Raw genomic sequence first — 16321 nt, forward strand, 5'->3', positions numbered from 1 at the left:
CAGCAATCCTCAGTTACATGAGCCTAAGAGAAATATTTTTATTTCCTTTGCAAACATTTGTAGGGAAAAAAGTCAACACCATCTGCACAGCTCTAATTCTAATGTAAAGTTATTCTACTTGGAACAAAGAAAAACCACCAATGGGAAAATATTTTTAAACATTTCTAAAATTAAAACTGAAGTCTTTCTCACCAGGAGAAAGCTTTCTTTATCTACCCCTAACTCTATTTTTGTTTCCACAAAAAGGAGAGTGTAGCTTTACACAGAAAACTGAGGTTTCATTTCAAACAGCTCCTGGCCTATCTTTATTCTTTTAGATGGCTGGGATGCAGTACTCCACACATTCCAGTGTTTGTTTGTTTGTTTTTTCTTTTCTTTTTTTTCCCCCTTATATTAAGTATTTTTGTTTTGGAAGTGTAGAAATGCAAATTAAAGAGATTACAATTGAATCTGAAAGTGATGCATGAGTGCTTGACCCTAACTGGAGATAAGTGCAACCTCATAGAATCAGAAGGGACCTCTTGAGACCATCTAGTTCAAACCCTCTGCGCACGTACTGTCAGCTACAGCAAACTGCTCGGGGCCATATCTAGTTGGGTTTTGGATATCTCCAAGGGTATTCGATTCTCTCATCTCTCTACAGTCCTGGACTCAAACATTTAATGGTGAAAGACACCAACCAGTTAGCATCTGGTTAGATACCATGAATACCAACTAAAAATAGGCAAACAAACAAAATAACACCACACAAACAAACAAAAAAAACCCCACACAAATAAACCAAACACCTTCTAACTAATTTACCTGACTTATTTACTTGTTCTACAATGCTCCATTACTGAGTTATTGTATTATTTGTTTACTCATCCACACACTGTATTTTTCAGCAATCCTGTTCATAGTGCCTTGTGTTCTTGGAACAGCTGTATTCATTTATTTGATTAATTTTGAAGCTATTTACAGTTTAGGGATATTGGAGTGGCAATCTTTTGGACAATCCATTAATCAGATTAATTTATGCTGGGGGTCTAGTTTTTAAACTGTAAGGCCTGAGTACTTCACACTTGAAATCGCCATGCTGTCACTGAGCCATTGACCAACGCGGACCATTTACGTAACTTTCCTGTGCATCGTATATTATGTATTTCAAAGATGGTGCATAATGCTTTCCCATCTTTGTAAAATATTTAGGGGGATACAAATGAAGTGTAGTGTGTCTGTAGAGTATTACTAAAACTGTTAAAACGGGTATAACAACGTACTCTTCCCACAGCAGGAATGCTGTGTTACTAATGAATTATATACTCTGTTCAGAGAAAAACGTCTTGCCTACCTTGTCTGGAATACTCATCTGCTTCTCTGTGGACCATGTCTTTTACCCGGTTTCCGTAGAGCAACCTAGAGGAATCATGATCAAAAGCTTTCAGGGTTTCACTGGAGCTGTACGACTTCTGCGTAGGCACTCTGCACTCCTCATTTTCTGTGGAAGAATTTGTGTAGCGCCGCTCCTTGTCCCGCCTGCTCTTCGTCAGGGAGCAATAAGGCCTACGTTCTTTCACATCCATACTTCATTCCTTCCGTGCGCTCATCGGCCCAACTTGCTAGGAATTCTTCTCTACATTCAGCTCACATCCACCTAAAATAAATTCAGAAAGACAGACTACGTGTTACAATGTTCTCTAACTGCTCTGGTTGCTGCCTAGCTACCTGATACAGAAAGCAAGGCCTGATTGACCATGGGCGAAATGCAGTCCTGTCATGTCTGCAAGACTTCTAACAGTTTCACATATGAGCTATCCTGACAAAAAACTCGCCAAGAAATTCCTGTTAAAAGCAATGCAAGTCATGGGGTACTCCTATTTTTATAAGAAAGATGAGAAGACCAAAATCAGACCAAAAACTCAGAGGAGGGGGAGAACTCAGCTTTTCCACTTAAAGAACATGTCACGTGCTTGAAGTCTTTATACCCGCAAATATGTCGGTTTCACTTTTTCAGAGAAAGGTGCATGCTCTAATGGGAAAGATATATGTGCTTTTTTCTCCTGCTTGTCAGAAACTTCTGGTTTTACCGTCTGGTTCTGATATACAGACTTCTACATTTTTTCTTGTCAATTCTATTCTTTTGGAACTGTTCTCATCAAAAACATGCACACAATTTCTGAGCATGGTACAAAACATTGCAGTGATATGCAGGAAAGCTTCTCTCAGGTAGCATGTTCTATATAACTTCTGCTGGAAAGCAAGTACATATTTGATTTGAAAATGACAGTCATGAGCAATGTTTCCTTCCATCATGTTTTTGAAGAACATTACAGTAAGAATCCTATTGCTATTTATTTTTCTTTAATGTTTCATTCCAATTAGTTTTCAAAACAAGACTTCTCAGTTTCATCTCACGGGCCCTGCACGCTTCACAGAAACACATACAGTTCTGACAGAGTAAGAAACAGTTTGGAAATTTTGCTGTTGTTTTTAAAGAGAAGAGCTAAATTAAAATCAAGAATATAATTCATATATTTGAACAGCTGACAAAATGTCTAAAGGAAGAACGGTTCAGATGACTTTGTGTTTCTTGACTTTATATGACTTTGATATTTCTTGTTCAACACATCATACATTAAGGTTCTCTGTTTTGGCTCAAGAACTCTCTCCCTGGTGCTCCCCTCAATTTAACATACCTAAATACCGCAAATTATTATTTTGCAGAGTTTTATCAGTCAAGTGATGTAGAATTAAAATGACAGTTTGCAGCACATATCACAAAGCAATACCCAACTCCACTGGCACCTTGTTCAGCAAAAACAAGGTTGCTTTAGAGCTCTTCACCTGCTTCACTTTAAACATTTAATATCCAACTAATTAGTTGTCACTCCTGAAATGATTTTGAGAGAGTATTTAATTTAACACTGAACTGTAATTCAAGTTACTGAATGGCAGGTCTTTTATCATCCTATCTGTTTTGAAATTCTCTGGAAAGCTCTCACGTTTCTTGACCTGTCTGAATCTCAAGTTAGACTAAAAGACAAAGCTATGAAGCCTCCCATTTGAGCAAATTCTCTTTGATATTTATTACATTTACAAATGTTCTTCAAGCGGTAAAAGAATTCAAAATATTGGTATGTTGGCAAGAAAGCTGAAGTAATGTAATACTTTACTTAAGCTATGACTACTTGGATACCTGCATGTCTGTGTAGCCTACCTATTTACTGTATATGGAACACTCAGATTTAATTTAAAATACTTTACTGACTAATAAATGCAAGTTCTTTTCATGTAAAAATAATTTTCTAAGAATTTTGTGAGCTTTTGGTTTATTAGTGTTAAGCTGAACTGTGATTTTAAAAATCACAGGTATTCTTCAGTGTAAAGATTTCAGGTGGAGGCTTATCTCCCCTCTCATCTACGTGTTTCAAGACTATAACGGCACAATAATTCCTAATGTCTCTAAATTGGTCCATGGGAAAACTGTCGTGCACAATTCCTCATCAAAGATTAAGTAATTGTGATTTTTTTCAAGTTTCCAGGCTTATGTAGTTCACATTAAAAAAACAAACAAAAAACCACAAATAAACAAACAAACAAAAGCCACCACTCTTTACACAATACTTTGTTACTATACCAAGCTAAAATCCTCAAAGATTTAATCTATGCTGTAGCATGAGGAACTACTGATCTGCTTCCCACAGAAGTCAATGAATTCAATAAAACATCAAAAGGCAGTTTTCTGGGTTATCTATTGCCTCTCCAGGCAAAGAACGAAAAGGTTAAAAAAAACACAAGCTGTTTAATGGCACCAGATTATTGAGACACTTTGTGAGCATCGTGCCATGATGAACAACGAAGGGTAGTGGATTTCTTGCGGGCATTTTGAAAACCAAAACAAAAACCAAAACGGTCAGATTTAAGAGCCTGATCTTCTTGAACCTGACAATATACAAAACACCTGTTTACCTTTGGTAACTTTTAACTTCTGAGAAACTATTAGTATCTCTCAGCAAGCTTTAGGAAATATTTAACATCCTTAGGCTCATGCCTTCCAGTTTTTCTCATCGATGAATTAACGTACATATTGGAGATAAGGAGTCAGAATAAAAGCTATTTTAAAGTTAAGTCTACAAATAAATGTCCTGTACTACAATCAAGACACAGAAAGAGAGAACACAAATGTATTTGCTGAATACAGAACCATATCGGCATTAACAATTACTTATTAGTCTAGTTATGACAAGTCAAACAAGAGAAGATTTGCAGATAGCTTTACAAGATCTGAACCTTAAGTCTTGAACAAAACATCCCACTGCAGTACTAAATACTGCAACAGTCTCAAGACTGTGCGGGACTCATTTCTCCCTCCATGATTCCCCTTCCAAGCCCCCAGTTTTCAACACACACCCCTTACTCCCCCCACAAATTTGACCAACATATTAAATTAATGTTAAAAATATTTCACAAAAAAAAAAATCCTGTCAGTAGTGCCATCTGCTTAGCGGCTTTGTTATAAAGATCACTATAGTTGCAAAAAACAAAACAAAACAACAACAAAAAAAACAAGCAACCAAAAAAACCCAACTTACTCAAATCTTCAGATTTAACTGAAACTACTGGTAGGCAAATTTCAACACATTTCATTTTTTCTTCTCCTCTGTTTTCTGTATCATAAAAGCTGCATCCCAGTGGGAGTTACCCTAATGTACTGTCTAGCTTTCTTTCACTATGCCTTAGAAGAAGCTCAGACGAAATATTGGTAATGAGTACAATACAAACACAAGGGAACGCAGCAACTAATTTGATGCATGAATAGTTTTTTTTGACAAATCAGATTAAAATTTTAAACCAAATAAAATTAAATTTATTTTGTGACATGTTACAAAAACACTTGCCTTCATCTGCAAGTAATCTTTGCCCATATGTCAATATTTATGGTCCACCAAATAGCTTTGCTCAAATTAAATGAAAGACAGAATTTTCATAGAGCAATATTTACAAAGCTATTGAACCACTAACTCACCCACTCACAAGAGGATGTCAAAACAGCCATGCTAAATGCTGTTACACATTGCATTACAATGCTAACTTGCAATGGTCTGCATATACTGAAGACAACTGAAAGTTAACTGACTGATGTATGCCACTCTTCCAAGTGTTTTTGCCTGATGCTGTTCTATGTATGAAGAACTGAGGGTGCTCAGATGTGTCACTGACTATTGGGATCTCCTGTGACCTTTTTGGTGATCTGACCAGTGTTACAGGCTGCTGTTTGGATTAAACAGGAGAGAGGATGTTAATCAGCAGACTGAGATGTCAGCTCCTATATATTCATGTCCGTTCCATTTGTGTACATGTACATAGCTTAGCTGATTGCAGCCCCAATCAGACCAAACATTCCTACTGTCACTCCAAATTTTAAAAACCATTCAAAACCATAAACAGCAGATGCCTGCTTTTTAATTAATACTTACTTATTTCTTCTAAAATTAATTTAGAAGGGAAGCAGGAAAATCAAAGCAGCATCTCCGGTACATGACTAGGTCATTGGGACCACAGAACTCATTCCCTTGTGGGCAAATACTTGCACACAACATTTAATTACAAAGTCAGATAAAGAATGTACAAATAGGGATTAAAACAATCAACTTGTTGTAAGATCACAGTTCTTTTATTTGAAGTGTTGTAGACAGCCTGAGCGTGCAAACCAAACCAGAGCAGGAGGCACTCTCGTGCACAACTCTTGAAGCTACAGTGGGGCTCTGATGTCTGAACAGAAGTCTCAGGCACAGCCAAAGCTGGCTGATGCACAAATATTAGTTTTACATTTTACCTAAAAATCTCCAAGACAGCATTTCAGGTACTCTTAATACAGTCACTGTAGTGAAAACAAATAATTGCTTAACTTCTTACAAAACAAACAACCAAACAACAATACCTTACCACTTAAGCCCTTTGCTGCAATATAGGAAAAGTACAGCAGACATAAAACATAGTATATATTTTAATTGTCAAGATGTAAATGAGGATTTAGGGTCATACTACAGAGTGTTATCTAAAACATCCAGCTACAACTTTAGCGTGCCTGCAGGCCTTTTAAACTTTTATGGTAAATTACTGCATTTAATTCAATCTGAGTTCCCCAAAAGGGTTATTACAGTTCGGCAAGAGGATGGCAATTCTCCCAACGCACACAGTGCTCCCTACTCATCTCTCAGGATCTTCTTCCAGAATAGAAGCTGGTTAAAACAGTAACGTAACTGATTAAGAAGCCTAAACATACCTCAATATTTTATGTCCTTTAATATCCAAAAGCTATGCAGACACAAAATAATACAAAGGTATGAAAAAGATGCTTGTTAACAAAACAAGTAGTATTTGTATGGAAAAGACTATACCACTGCTTGTGTTGATTTATGGATCTGCTACAGCATATATTATATTCCCTTTCAATGCGCATAGCCATTTTAGACAGCTCAAAACATAAAAAGCAAAAATAGAATTGGTTCTGAGAATAACTAAAGTATTATTTTAACATATACAGTGCTGGAATAGAAAAGGTTTTAAAAATGAGAGGGTAAAATGTGTAGATTTCTTTGTTACAGAAGCACGATAATGAGCATGAGATATGGTTATAAGCCCAGCGTATGAACTCGGTCTCACAGGCAGAAAGCAGCACTAACAAAAGGCACCCACCGCTGAGAGCAGAACTCTCCCTTCCATCCCCAAGGCAGGAAAACCAAGTTGTAGAAGAAACTTATAGTTTTAACACAATCTTCCCCTCCAAAGACCTAAATCTCACACTTTAAGCATTTCTAACACCAGCATTCGTGGTTGCATTCAAAAGCCTGCATTATTACTGGATTACTATTATTTTTATTACTTATTACTATTATTACAAATTAGGTGACATTGATCCTTCCACATTGATCCCTTAATACAAGCACAGGCTGGACTGTGCTTGCTTTGGTGAGGAACAAGCTTTTTGTGATGCACCACTACATCAGCACGGGCAGGGAAAGCATAGCAGGGCTGCATTGGGAAGGAGCAGGCTCACATTTCTGTTTGAAATAAGAGAAGAGGATTGTACAGGTTGGGAGTCAAGCTGGCTCCTATTGTCAGCAATGAAAACAAGTGCTACAAATAATGTCTAAGTAGGTCTACTGAATTATTTTAATTGGAATTTGTTTTTAATTGTACTTGTTTGTTAATGTAAATATTACATTAATTACAATTTGCACTGGTTATAATACTCGCATGCCTTTTAATAGCAAAAGAACAAAGCCAATTTGGCTGCAGTAACAAGAAGATTAAAAAGACTAAGTGTAATACGCAACAATCAAGCAGAAATTAAGAAAGTTTCTTGTCCACAAAAGATACTCACAATTCACACAACTAATCACCCATAAAACCTATTACAAACAAATACTAAGAAAAACTCAAAAGGCATAAAAGAGTGATGAAATTTCCACTTCAATGGCTGATAAAGTGAGATATGTCAGAAATCAACTGAGCTGGAAAAATGACACTTTGAAGAGGTGCTTAGGATGATCTGTAGCCATGGTGTGCCATTAGTCAAACTGATGACTCTTAATACATGGATATTTCAGGTCATCATATCTAGAAACTCACTTCTTAATATTAAAAGTCTGTCTTCCAGCCCAGAAAAGCATCCAAAGTCAGCATTCTTAAGGGGGAGTGGGAAACAGATGGCCTGCCAGACAGGCAGTTCACAAACTAAAATTTGAAAAAGCCTCCTTGAGCCACTGCCTAACCCTACTTTTTAGAATTAGATTTAAAATAGAAAGGGGAAGGAAAAGAAAAGAAAATAAAAAAAGAAAGAGAAAAAAAAAACCACCAATAAAAAATAGTGCATATTCTTAAAGCATTTTTCTGCATTAGTCAGGAGAGCAGAGCATTCATATCTGCCATCGCTACAGGACATAATGTTAATAAAGATTACTTTGCACAGTCCATCTGAAAATCTCAGCTTGATCAGAGGCAGAATAAACAACAAATAAATGTACTCGATGTTCATTAGAAAAATGTGTTGCAATGACAGTTAGGAAAATTAGCAAGAACATAAAAGAGATCTACAGGGTCCTGCTTAGTCACAGAGGCTGACGTTTGTGCAACGATTTTGCTGCCAGTGCTTACAATTGAAACCCCTGAGGGGAGAAAAAAAAAATAGTAAGGGGAAGAACACCTCATGCCTCTCCTTTGAGTGTGATGCTGCACTCCGCATCATGATGGGAGCACTCCCCTGGATGACATTTTCCTTTGAAGGTACAAAGCCCAGGACCGTGCAGCAGCACCTGAGATGGAGCTGCGGCTGTTTGGGCTTGCTGGAGGCCCTCCCACAGCAGGGCTGTGAACCTCCAGGAGCAAGAACTGAAGCACGCCACAGTTGGACCATGCACACATAGGGTCTGGGGCTGTGCTGGCTATTTAGCTGCCAAGCAGGCCCTACAGAAAGGGATAACTTGCAAGCAGGGAGGGCTAGGGCACTGGAACAACTTCTCCTCCGGAGGAACTCAAGATGGGCTAACACTGGCAATTTCTGTTCCTCCCTGGGAGGAATGATTTGCAGGAGCTGTCATGCATTCAGATCTTAAGAGGAGATGTCTAATTTGGGGGATTTGGGTAAGATTTTTCTTTTTTTCTTGAGGAGCTGAGAGAGGTAAGTGAGAAAGAGAACACCAAGACTGAAGGAGTGAAGTGATGTGGTGTGCTCTGGTACCAAAAATGAGGGTGAGAATATGCGATGAAAAGATGGAGAGGTGAAGGAGAGCAGAAATGCTGCAGCATAATGAAAAAATGAACAGCGAGCTGAACTCGGGATAGAGAGCAGAGGGAGAAGGAATAATTCAGAGTGGCAACACTGGGGATGAGAAGTGATGCAGCAAGCCTAGGAAGAGAGAAAACCCTAGGAGGAAAACCTGAACAGAGGAAAAGAACAAACAAAACTTCAGAAGAGAAGCATCATGCCTTATTTACTGCAGAGAAAAATAATCAACTCCAAGAGTCAGCACTGCATAATTCATTATTCAGCAACAATTAAGAAGGCCTAAATACTTTTTTCCACTCCTTTAAACTTGAAATTCATCCTTTATGCCATTGCCTCCTTCCTGACCCATCTTTTAGGCATGATTTTCCCCCTCCTTCTCCTCATCCAATCTATGTAAATGGCCTCCTGATTTATGCAAGTACAATTCCTTCTCGATCAATTTAATAGATGAATTGTTTGAAATTTCAGGAATATCATTGAATGATTCTTTCTTGAATAGTTCAGAGATAAAACCAAAGAAACCTAGGGACTTTTAAAACTAAAAGAAGTGATATGGAGAACCTGACACAGGAGCAGCACGCAACAAGCCACAAGCAGCAGCAAAGGTCCAACAGTCCCCAAGTGGAGAACACAGCACAACATTTTTTTCATTCCTGTTTGGAGAACAAAATTATCTTATGTCAGGCTTTATTTTCAGAACAGGCTGTCTGTCGTTCAAGCCCCCCTTCTCCTAACAGAGTCAATTTCAAACAATTTGGCAGTAGCGAGGCTTCAAAACCCATACCTCTCTCCGGTCACTGTAAGGGAAATGAAGTACACAAGGTGCCATGCCCATGGCGGGGCACACTGTCACAGAATTCAGCGGAAAATATCTTTATGTTGGCGTGTGGAAATGTAAGGAGGACCTGAGGAACCTCCAGTGAGGACACCACTGGGGACAGGGAAGAAAGAAGAGAGCAGGGTAGGTGCCGGAGCTGTGGCTGTGTGACATGGGACACAAGCAGCATCGGCCTTGGTTTCCACGTACAGCTCCTCACAGCAAAGGCTGAAATTCCCGAGAAACACAGGACATATACAGGAAGATTTTTCTTCTGAAAGTGATCAGACGGGTAACTGGATTTTTCAGTCCCAGTCACACTGTAATTACAATACTGTCTCTGTCTGGAAACCTGGAGACTCACTAATGACTCACCTCACCACGGAGTGACTAGGAAGATGTATAAGGCATGCTGCCAATTGTTTTTTGTTTTTTATGCTCAACAACTCTGTTTTGTTCAAAATTACCCCCTGCCCCTACGACTTTCCTTCCCAAACCAGCAACAAATCAAAACCGTACAGATGCAAACTGGAGTCCCCCAGATGATGAACAACCCCCACAGCAACACCAGCATTACTCTGTACTCCCACTGTTACAACATTTGCTCGCCACTCCTAACCCAGAAGTGTGAAAATTTATTAGCTGATGCCCACATAGCGTGAAATATAGTAAAGCACTCTTTAACTTGTTGAAGTTTGCATCAGCAGTGCCTACTCTGTGTATGGATATCCCATCTGTCAGGCTGCATTGGCTGTCACATCTCCCTCCGTGCTCCCAGGTTCCTGTGTCCCTGCCTGCAGGAGCTGCCCCCTCTGCTCACCACCCCTGCCTCCTCTCCAGCACTACCCTACAGCACAGTGAAGGGCGGAGGATGCTTGCTCTGCTGGATCACTTCCTTCCTGTAATCCCTGTTCCCTCTCTCTTTCAAACCATCCCTTTCATAGTGTCAGATTTTTAGCCTTACCATAAAGGTTGTACAACCCCTTTTTGTCCTCTAATCACCCCTGTTCCACTCTTACATCCCCACGTTTTGTCTCCAAATTCAACCCAGCAAAGACTTTGATTAAGGCAAACAAAAGAATGACGCATTTCAAAATAGGCTCTGGGCTAACTATTTGAGGCATACAATTTCCCACCCTACTTAGCAAGTTTGTTCAAAGAACCACCTTTTCCTCTGATAGCTTCTATGAAGCCTGCCCTGGCACGGCCCTAGCTTGCTACCAACCAAAACCCTCTCTGGTAACAGCCTTCAAAGAACACCTGATTAACCGCTAATAACATAAAGCCTCCTTCCTGAAGCTGTAGAAGTGCCATGAAGATCTGCCTCCTGCTGACATCCTCTCCTGCCCGTGTCAGCCACCTGCAGGCACGGCACCCAGCTGTGCTCCCACACGCTGCACGAGTGGCTGCTGGCAGAGCCCAGGGACAGCGCCTGGTGCAGCACACAGACCTGACACAGGCCAGTCACAACCCATAAAAAAATAATACTTCATTGCCCGAAGATCCCAATTCTGCAAAGGAAAAGGAAGCTCCTATAGCAAGTATTGAGCAGCTTCTCATTGTGCTTTTGAAAGGCAAGGATGTTGCTCCTTTAAATCCTTATTCCCATGCAAGACAATATCCAGAATTCCGCAGTACAAGCATTGATTAAAGGCCCTTTTAAGTGAAGTAGCAATTCAATTCAGTAACAGATCTGAAAGTGACCTCTAAAGGATGGACAACTTCTATCCCGAAAAAAAATCTCTCTTTATACGACAAATGGAAAGCTGGCCTCCACATGCATGCACAGCCAACTGTAATTGAGTAATGAAAATATTCAACAATTATCAATGAAATCCTTTGTGATCTAATGTGAGTTTCGTACAGAAGTTCCACAGGTCAGTAACAGCAGAACTGAACTTACTCTCCTACACCTACCTGTATTTCATACTAAACACATTCAGCAAGCACAAGAGTAAGACTAAAAGCCAGGAGCACTGCAGGCTTCAGCTCACATACAGGACAGGGAAATCAAAGCCCAGAGAGAACCCGTATGACAGTCAAGATGCCTCACACAAATGCATATAGAGTGCTTGAAGGGATGAGCAGACAGTTCAGTTTTCATCCTTTTTCAAGTATTTCCAACTCCATTTTAATATGAAACATACAGAGTGGAAGTATCACCATGTTATTTGCCATCATTCATTATTTAAATAGCTTCATACCTAATAACAACCTATTTGTGTTTTTCCTACATCTATAGCTAAGGACACAAATCCCATTCCCATATAGGCTTTTCCAAGCACCAACCCTGAATTTTCTTGATACTCACGATGTTTTTGTGGGAGAAGAAAGAGGGCATGAGATGCATTTAGGAAGTCAGGATCTGGAAGGTTTCTTGATCTACACGGTGGAGCAGAGGGGCTCATCTTCAACCTAACGTGGAGGACACTACAGCACAGTAGGAAGCCTGAGCAGTTCCTTCAGCTGCATTAGCTATATTCAGAAGTATTGAGACTTTTAAGGAAATTCTGATCCTTCTCTCCTGCTTCTGAGAGGTAGGCCAGGACTAAACACACGCAGCCATCAGAAAAAGGAGAAACAGCCTAGCACCTGTACCTGCACCTGAAGGAATCAATGTCTTGTTTCTGTATTTGCACAGCTGAGGAACAGGCTTCAAAATGCACAGTACTGAGAGACCCAGTCTCGACTGAAAAGTTTCGCCAGTATAGTCAAATTTGCTATAAGTCATAGCTTAAGCCAGCAAAATTTATTGTGCAGATGCAGCTACAGTGACTGAAGAGTGCACTTTTAAAACCACTGATGGAGATAAGCCCTGAGACTGGAGCCGGTCTGATGAATATCACAGGCTCTTAACGCACACAGGTGAAAGGATGAGAATGCCCAGCAGGATGAATGAAGGGGATCACACCACTCAGCTATCATTTCCGGATGTACTCGTCTTCTCGGGGTGTCCTTATTCAGCTGAGGACAATGAATGGGCTGTTTCGATCCTCCTTGACCCCCTGCAAGCTTAGAGGTTGGCTCAAAGCACTCATCAACATTCATGCACACACTGCCTTGGTGTGCTCCAGGACAGAATTACGGGGGTGTGGGTGGGTGGGCGGGCGTGAATTAATTGGGGTTTGCAAGAAACAGGTGTTCAGAAAGAAAAAAGATTTAGCACAGGATATAAGCATTTGGAGAGCTTACCTTTCATACCAGGGCATAGGAAGGATAAAGGAAATGTTAATACTCTGTTATGTCAGTTAGATCTCCGTATAACTGAATGCAAGTATTTGAAATTTAAGAATTCACATGCAGACAGCAAGCAGTGCAAAAGAAAAATCCCCAAACCCACAAACACCAAGCACAGCTGGAACAGAGAGACAGACTTGTACGGAGAGTTCGGAACAGAGCGACGGAGACTAGAGCAAAGTAGGTTAGAGAGCCTGGAAAGGTGAGAAGACATTAGTTCTGTGGCCTGATTCTGTAAAAAACCATCAGATCTTCACTGATGTGCAGATCTGGCTGCCCTAACACTTAGAAGATTAATTAAACATTACAAAGAGAGTGAAATATTTGCGTATGCATATATATATATATATATATATATATATACACATATATAAATGCTTTATATACATACATGTATACCTGCATATAAATAGAAGAGCTATGAAGACTGTCCTGTGGTGTGAGCATTGTTGGGGATTGTGAATGAGACAAACGTATCAGTCTTCTCTCTTGAATCTAAAATACTAAAGAACACTGAGTAGCTAACCTAAGCCATCCATATCTATTACTTTGTACTGTCTTACCTGGTATAACCGCAGGGCTATGTTCCTGAGTATGTGAAGGAGAGATCAGTGGCTTTTAGCACGAGTGTCAGATTTATCAGGAGCTGCTGCCTCAGAAGGGAGAAGTACTGTCTATCGGCAGGTCAGAACCATTGCTGAGAGGCTGCATCCTCCACAGGATTTAGTTACTTACAACGGTATGGCAACAACCGCAAAAACACTACCGGCTGGTACTTGACTAATATAAAGGGTACTGACTGTCCTGGAGAACTGCTAAATTAGAGACTGTGTCACGCTGATACAGTAACAGGTACAGTCAGGAGCTAAGGAACTAATATCTTACCTCACTACAACATCACTCCTGAAAGCTTATTCATACCAGCGTGCCATGCTTATGAAAGGACACAATGTGTTTTCCTTAGAAAGTTAACTCAATCTCAGTTTCTGAATGTCTTGTCTGTAGCATCATGAAGGCAGGTCAGATTCATGAAATGAGATGTACTTCAGGTTCCCAAAATACAGTTTGCCAGAATACTTGCAACAAAACTCTAGAGTCCAGTTTTTCATGCAACCAAGAAAAAAAGACGTGGGAGTTTTCTGAGGGAACCTACATTCTCCCTACTGGCTGCACAGGAAGCCTACAAGAACTGGCTGATGCTTACGAGAAATTTGGTTTAAAATGTCATTCTAAAAAACTCCAGCAGAACAGCTTTCTGTTGTTTTGGAAAAGGAAGATGAAGAACAGTACCAACTGCAATAGCATCCATCCCCTTCTCTCCTTCCCACTTTGCAGATGCCTCAGTCTGAATGCTCATCCAAGAAGAGCAAGCCTGTGTTGCAGCGCTCCACAACCAAATAGACCTGGACCCATAGCATCATCCCATGTTCCTCCTGCTGGAGCTGGGCCTTGACATGGCAAGGAGGGAGTCACCAAACTAGGAGAAGAAGTGGTTTAATCAGGTTTGGTGAAAATGAAAGGCCTGGAGTTCCACAGAGTGCTCACACAGCCACCCCGACACAAAATGCCACCGCTGCAACCACAGGTACTCATGGCAGCAGAGAACCTTCTGCACAGGACACGCTAGCTACTAGAAGACTACTCATGGCATTTGCCTTTTCTCCTTACGTAGCAACGTATTAGCTCATTGCTTCCATTGGCTTTCATTTGAAAATAAATAAATCCTTTGAGCCAGTTTTAAGTAGGAAGTTTCTGACCTGCAGCTATTCCTTCAGACAGTCTGAGGAGATTTGACAGTGTTGACCGACACAGTTCTTTCGGATAGGAAATATGAACCAGATGGTCCTAATTACAGAAAGCTTTAATCTAGTGATATTTCTATCTATGACACAGCCCAATAAATACAATAAATACCTTGTGAATGCTAGTAAAAGGCCAGAGGCTTTGTACCAACCTGGCAGTGCAGTGTCTCAGGAGCTGTCTGGGGTTGTCTTGACCTGGGCTGCTTCAAGTGATGTCAGGTGGTCCAGGAATTGCATCCTAACCTGCTTTTGAGAATGTCCTGTATGGGGAAAATCTGACACCCCAGGGTAGCCACCAGGTATCAGCCAGTAGTCCTTTTTGGCACCTGACTCTGGGGGAGGCTTTGGGGTGACTTGCAAAACTTTAGCTGAGAATGAATGAGAAGAAAGCAGGCTGGATACGTCAAGGAAACATAAAATCAAGCCCAAGCGGACCATGAGGAAGGAAGCCCCACTACAAACACCACACTCCTGCGGTGAAGGACAGGGAACGGTGACGGCTACCTGCAGGTACACCCACGTCCCCCACCTGTGTTATTGCCGACCCCACAACCCAGAGGAACATGAGAAGGGCGAATAACACCAAAGGGACAGGTGCTGGGAAGTTATGTTTAACAATTTCAAGTGTATTATTAAAAAGGCTTTTTTATGTTAATGCAGGCTATTAGACTGCTGAAACATTAACTTGACTCCCAGTAAATTCTTAGTTCCTTATCTAGAGTGCACGACCTTTTAATTTAACAAGATTCAGTGCAACAGTAAAGCACGCCTCCTTCCACTCAGTTTGTGAGCAATAGCCTTTAAATGCAAAAAGAGAACTTCACAACCTCTGAAAGGTTTTAAAAAACTTGGGCTCCTGAGAGCTGTAGATCATTAGCTCTCTTGCCACTTTCTACCCCTTTTCCCTCACTCTCTCCATAAGCAAAACCTTTGTGAGGTGTAGCAGGGAGCAATGATAATAATGGATGCTGCCACACGGGCTCTCATTTGGGCAATAATGTCTGATTGACGAGCCAGCGGCGTTTGTCACAGGACACTACTTACGACACGCATGCAAAATCACAGCGCAATTATTACACTCTGCACGCAAGTCATCACTTCCTCAAGTCTTAACAAGCATCAATAGCCTTCAGAACAAAAAGGGAGAGGAAACTTTAGAAAATACAGCATTAAATTTGACCCACTGAAGTGAAAGCATTTTAAACTCTACCGTTAAGAGCTAGCTTCTTCAAGAAAACATAGAAACACTGTCTATTTAAGTATATTAACCATATATATTAATATATGTACTCTAAATGGTATCAAGAAAAGCCTCACCTTCCACCACATACCAGTTTTGATTTTAACAGCCTTGGTGCCTACCTTTGTTCAAAGTACATGCAATTCCTATGGGAATTCATTTACTTGTTTTCACGGACAAATGATTTGCATATGTTGTAATTAAATTATGGGTTAAAAAACCTGCTTTATTACTAATGTTATAATGACTCATGGAGATTACTTGCTGGAACAGCCAACCCTTTTCAGACAGCTTCTTTTGTTCCATTACTGCACAAGGCCTGTGATTAATATTAACCTTTATTTAAACACAGATCCTTACATAAGAAGAAAATACTCTGTTTCTTGATCCTTCGGAAGAAACTGCCCTTGCTCCCACAGACCTAAAATACCCAAATCTGAGATGCAGTTTTG

At 40.3% G+C, this 16321-nt stretch overlaps 1 protein-coding gene across 1 annotated transcript in view; it reads right to left on the reverse strand.

Annotated features, from left to right (window-relative positions):
• Positions 1-16321, reverse strand: part of TENM3 (teneurin transmembrane protein 3) — a 417392-nt gene that overhangs the window by 317419 nt on the left and 83652 nt on the right. Inside the window, exon 2 of the mRNA XM_082759677.1 lies at positions 1334-1636. Within this exon, the coding sequence (XP_082615803.1) occupies positions 1334-1565 (232 nt within the window). The 5' untranslated portion in view covers positions 1566-1636. The remainder of the gene's footprint in view (positions 1-1333; positions 1637-16321) is intronic.

The sequence above is a fragment of the Aythya marila genome (assembly GCF_965140915.1).
Source record: "Aythya marila genome assembly, chromosome: 4".
NCBI lineage: Eukaryota > Metazoa > Chordata > Aves > Anseriformes > Anatidae > Aythya > Aythya marila.